Source organism: Brassica oleracea, chromosome C8 (assembly GCF_000695525.1).
Source record: "Brassica oleracea var. oleracea cultivar TO1000 chromosome C8, BOL, whole genome shotgun sequence".
Classification (NCBI taxonomy): Eukaryota; Viridiplantae; Streptophyta; class Magnoliopsida; order Brassicales; family Brassicaceae; genus Brassica; species Brassica oleracea.
In genome coordinates, this window is record NC_027755.1 from 23446666 (window position 1) to 23451834 (window position 5169).

The window sequence follows — 5169 nt, forward strand, 5'->3', positions numbered from 1 at the left end:
TAAAGAAGACATAATGGGGGTGAAAAATCTCTTTGATTCATTCGATGCGTTGGGTAAACTGCAATCCTCACACTATGCTTCTTCGAATACTTTTTTATTTTATTTTGAGCTATTCTGAGAATATTAGCAATGGCTCTAAATACCAATGATTCTTCTTCCCCTCAATGTAACTATCACAACCAAACCAGGACGAGATATTCTGGTGATAAACGGCTTGTGGCTGCAAGTATGGCTCCGGATTCGATTCGCACTGGCCACCAGGGAATTTACTTGCGGACTTGTTCTGATGCCCGAGATCGAAGACTGTTGCCTGGCCATGACCCACCCTCGGGTGAGCATCCGCGCCACTAAAGGTTCGGTCTCTAGTCTGGACCACCACGGTGGGACCAGGACACTCGGTTAAAAAAAAAAAAAAAAACAACCAATGTTTCCGGTTGATAAGAAGTACACAAAAACCAAGTTACAATTTCAAAGGGTTTAAACTGATACGGTAGCTTTAAAAATGAGTTCAAACACTTTCAGTATAATAAAGCAACATTATGTAATCTGATACTATTTAACATTAAGACCTTGATTACAAGTTACAACTTATCATCAAAATGAATAGATAAAGAGAAACCGAGTTAATTCTGTAGCTCGGTTTTTATACTTGTTGGAATGATTACAATTCAGTTAAAATCGGTTGAACCGGGCACTCCTCCATCAAAACAACTCTATTACAATTCAAGCCCATGGGCTTGTAACAGGCCCAACCTATTACTGGCGGAAGAGAAAACTCGGCTGGAGTTTCTTCCAAGCCACCGTCGACTTTAGTTAACTCTCTCTCTCTCTCTCTCTCTACTCCGTCTCAGATTTCTCTTCTCCGCTCGGAAAAGCTCCAAACTTTGCTCTGCAAATCCTAATCTTCCGATGTCGGTAAGTTGATCACTCATTTGAATTTCAAAAACACCTTACTCGTCGGCATCAGTGATTGATTGATTGATTGGGTTAATGGCAGATCTTCGAGTACAATGGAAGCGCCGTCGTGGCAATGGTGGGGAAGAACTGCTTCGCCATCGCTAGTGATCGGAGGCTAGGTGTGCAGCTGCAGACAATCGCCACCGATTTCCAGAGGATCTCAAAGATCCACGATCGTGTCTTCATCGGCCTCTCTGGTCTCGCCACCGATGTCCAAACACTGTAAGCTTATCGTGCAAGCTTCCAAATTTGTTCTTCTTCTTATCTTTTTGTAGTTCTAAAGATTTTGTCTTTTGGGAGTGAAGGTACCAGCGCCTTGTGTTCCGTCATAAGCTGTACCAGCTTCGGGAAGAGAGAGACATGAAGCCGGAAACTTTCGCCAGTCTCGTCTCCGCCATTATTTACGAGAAGAGGTCCGTGCGTGTCTTGTCTTCTTACTTAGCTTGCTTCTTTGTCAAGTTCATTTATTTTTTTAGTTTGTCTCTGAATCATGACTTAGAAAGATAACCAAATTGGGTGGTTTTGATTTCAGATTTGGTCCTTACTTGTGCCAACCAGTGATTGCTGGATTGGGAGAAGATGACAAGCCCTTCATCTGCACCATGGACTCCATTGGTGCCAAGTATGCTCATCTCCTTTTCCTTTCTTGCCTCTCTGTTTCATTGTCATTTAGCTTGGTTAGTCTATTGTTACTTGTATTATTTGCCTTATGGTTTGTTCTATACGTTTGTTGGCATTGTGTCTAATGCATACTCATATGAGTTGGCAATGTTCATAATTAGGTGGCACTTGTGTTTGCTGTTTTTGAATTCTTCTCCCTTACTCTTGCATTTTGTTTGTTACTTGATATGGCCTACATGTTGTAATTAATACTTGTGGTTCTATTTTGTAACAAAATGCAGGGAGTTGGCTAAAGATTTCGTTGTATCTGGAACTGCTTCAGAATCACTGTATGGGGCCTGCGAAGCAATGTACAAGCCAGACATGGTTTATCTACTAGCAACTTTATCATCTGTTTTTTTTTTTTATTATTACTTAAATTAAATTACCACGGTTATGTCTGGTTAGGTTTAAGTTTCAGAATTGGTATACATAAAAGTAGAATCTTGAATTTGTGTGAAAAACACGGTTGCTTAATCACAATAGCCTTTACTTTTTTTCTGTTGGATATCTTCATTTGGTCTTTTTGGTAATGTATCAAGACTCTTGCTTAACGAATTGGAAATTTTCAGGAAGCCGAGGAACTGTTTGAGACGATTTCACAAGCACTTCTGTCGTCAGTTGACCGAGATTGTCTGAGTGGTTGGGGAGGGCATGTCTACGTTGTGTAAGTTTCCAATCTCTTCTTTGTTTTTCCCACGTTTTGTTATCCTGAATTAGTTCTTAAACATACTTTCACGGTAATATGTTGCAGAACACCAACGGAGATTAAAGAGAGGATCCTAAAGGGAAGGATGGATTAAGCTGATTCATCATTATCTGCTTTTATCCAAGTTGTTGTTTTTTGTTGTTGCTGTAATCTGTTTTTAATTAGATTTTAACCATCGTTTAATCATATTCCTTCTCTGAAATTTGGACTTCTGGATGAAGTTTAATTTCCAAAACTATCAACAACTTCGAATTTATTCTGAGAGTTATAAAATACCTTTAGCTGGAACAGTTCGGTTAGTCCATCGCCGTGGGATGTCACTTGCTACATCCTACACATTCTCTCAAACATCGGTAAGATTACTGCATACATCAAGGTGTATAAATTGGAGTCAGTGTGTACTTATACAAACAAAGTGTTGCCTCGAGCCTCCATGAAATACAAGATGAGAACCAATGACTTCAAATAATAACCCAATGACAATGAAGACTCAAACTTATTTCTTAGGTGGTCTCTCTTATTATATAAGGTGATTTGGGATAAGATTTTACTAATTGAGGCTCATAGGTTTGCGAGAAAATTGTTTACAATACCATCTTGTTGCTTCCATAATGACCGTACATGGGAAGAAGAAAGGGAATTAGCTGCATGGTTCACCCGCCTCAATATGAAAGCAATACAGTGTTTTTTTTTCGACTTACTAAATTGGCCTTTTTATTGAAGTTATATTTTAGGTCCCAGTGTTTTTTTTTTTTTTGACTCAACATTCATACTTCTCATTAAAACCAAAGTTTGATTACACAGTAGGCTTATCAGCCTCAACATAAGATTTAATCCAAGATGGCATAATAGAGAACAAAACAGAGGAGTTACTCCCATAAGTGGACGCCTCCTTTGCTACTCTATCTGCAACTTCATTTGCTTGTCTACTCTTAAAAATCACTCGATGAGTCCCTAACTTTTCCAACATATAGTGAATATCATCCGTATAAGCTCGTATGCTGGGGCGGTAATTTTCTTCCTGCAGGGCCGTTATCAATTCTTTGCAGTGTGACTCGAAGATGATGTTCTTGTAGTTGAGACGCACCAAAGAAATGATTGCCCACCTAAGTGCTTCAGTCTCTGCCTCAATAGGTGATCTCAATCGAGTTAGCCTTCTCGCTCCCATCCATAACACAGACCCTCTGTGATCCCTTAGTACCCACCCAAGACCACAATGTTCATTTGAAGTTATATTTTAGGTCCCCAGTGTTTGATTATAGAAACGGCTAAATTGTAGGCTCATCTACGCTTAGTTACTGTTGTTGCTCTTTTCACATCATCATCTATTAATTAGTAGATATATATGTCTAATTACTGAAATTAGTAGATATATATATATATATATATATATCATAATCAGATTTTATATATATTGATACTTTGTTCTAGCTAGTTAATAACCAATAAATTAATTTGTAATCGACATAAAGATCATTTAAATAGTCATGATGAAATCTTAGGCAATTAAATAAAAATGTTGGATTTCAATATCCATCAAAATTGAATATATTATCTACTTTAGTTAAGTCACTTATATTATGGTGAGATAGTCTTGCCTTCTTTACTGAAATCGATTGCTACATTTGGTTGAACCTGTTGTTACTTTTAAGTCAATAGGAAAACTACTTTTTCACAACCTCACAAGTAAGAAAATACAATCACTGAAATAAGTAGGAAATATTCATTATTAATGGATATTATATTTTTGAAATTTTGTTTTTAAAAAATAACTAAAAATTGTCTTACAGTATAAGAAAACTATAAACATATAATCTTTTAAAATTTAATGATTCCATGCATCAAATATTTTATTTAAAAAATTCTGTTCCAATTTTAATGATTTTGTTTTGCTTCTTTGGAATTGGCAAAGTAAAACTTCTTTATAAAAGGTGAGAGGACCTTTTGTCATCTATAAAGTTGTTGTTTATTAAACATCATCACAAACAAACTTTTGAAATAAACCCAAAACATGAATCAAAATAGGACGTACAGTTCTCACTTTTGATAATGAATTCCTTGCCTATGCATCTCCTAGACAAGATTCTCTTCAGATTAGATCTCAAATCTCTGGTGATGATGCAATGCACAAGTAGATCCATCAAATCACATATATTGGATGATCCGAGTTTTGAAATCGGATATTCATCTCGTGCCCGACTCAGTTTTATTTACATTTTTAGCAAAGGCGCCCATTTTGTCTTCTACCAGCCTTTTGGCTCCCAGTGCGTAGAACTGTCAAATGGGCCGTCCAGAGCCCATTTGGGCTTGACCAAATTGACTATTTCAGTTATGGGCAATATTGGGTGGTCCATATTGGACAATGGTCTAAAAAATGCCCAAGATCAATAAAGACCATGTCCAAATGGTCAAGCCCATGGACACCCAATGATTTATATTTGTATTTAAGTTATATGTTTTACATTTATATTATTCACAATGATTTTTATACTTTTAATTTTACATAATCCATTATTTATTTATTTATTTATTTGTACTTATTTAAATTTTATAAAATCTTTAATTTATTTATTTGTACTTAATTAAATTTTATAAAATTTGTGAATATCAATTTTTTGTAAAATAAGTAATGTTTCAAACATAACAAAATTTGTAACTCAAACATAACAAAGTCTCAAACTCACAATATCAAAGTCTCAAGAGATTGAACAGTTCTCGCATTTGTGGCATCCACAAGTAACCTCTTACCACCTAAAGCACCATCATTGTTTACTGCCAAGTCCAGAATCATAAATCCTTGATAGAATCCAGTAGAAAAGCCTTGCACATAAAGACAACAACAG

The 5169-nt window shown here is 36.2% G+C and overlaps 1 protein-coding gene across 1 annotated transcript; it reads left to right on the plus strand.

Annotated features, from left to right (window-relative positions):
- The first annotated feature begins 792 nt into the window (after positions 1-792).
- Positions 793-2514, plus strand: LOC106309995 (proteasome subunit beta type-3-A-like). Its single transcript, XM_013747184.1, has 7 exons — positions 793-915; positions 998-1179; positions 1263-1370; positions 1490-1579; positions 1860-1944; positions 2190-2284; positions 2372-2514. Exons 1-7 carry the CDS (start codon positions 910-912, stop codon positions 2418-2420), a joined length of 615 nt encoding a protein of 204 aa, XP_013602638.1. The 5' UTR covers positions 793-909; the 3' UTR covers positions 2421-2514.
- The last annotated feature ends 2655 nt before the right edge of the window (positions 2515-5169 follow it).

Bases quoted from the DNA above. Each gene is read 5' to 3' on its own strand.
- LOC106309995 (XM_013747184.1), top strand. The intron at 1,371-1,489 runs GTCCGTGCGTGT...TTTTGATTTCAG, and splicing joins GCCATTATTTACGAGAAGAG to ATTTGGTCCTTACTTGTGCC. The intron at 2,285-2,371 runs GTAAGTTTCCAA...AATATGTTGCAG, and splicing joins GGAGGGCATGTCTACGTTGT to AACACCAACGGAGATTAAAG.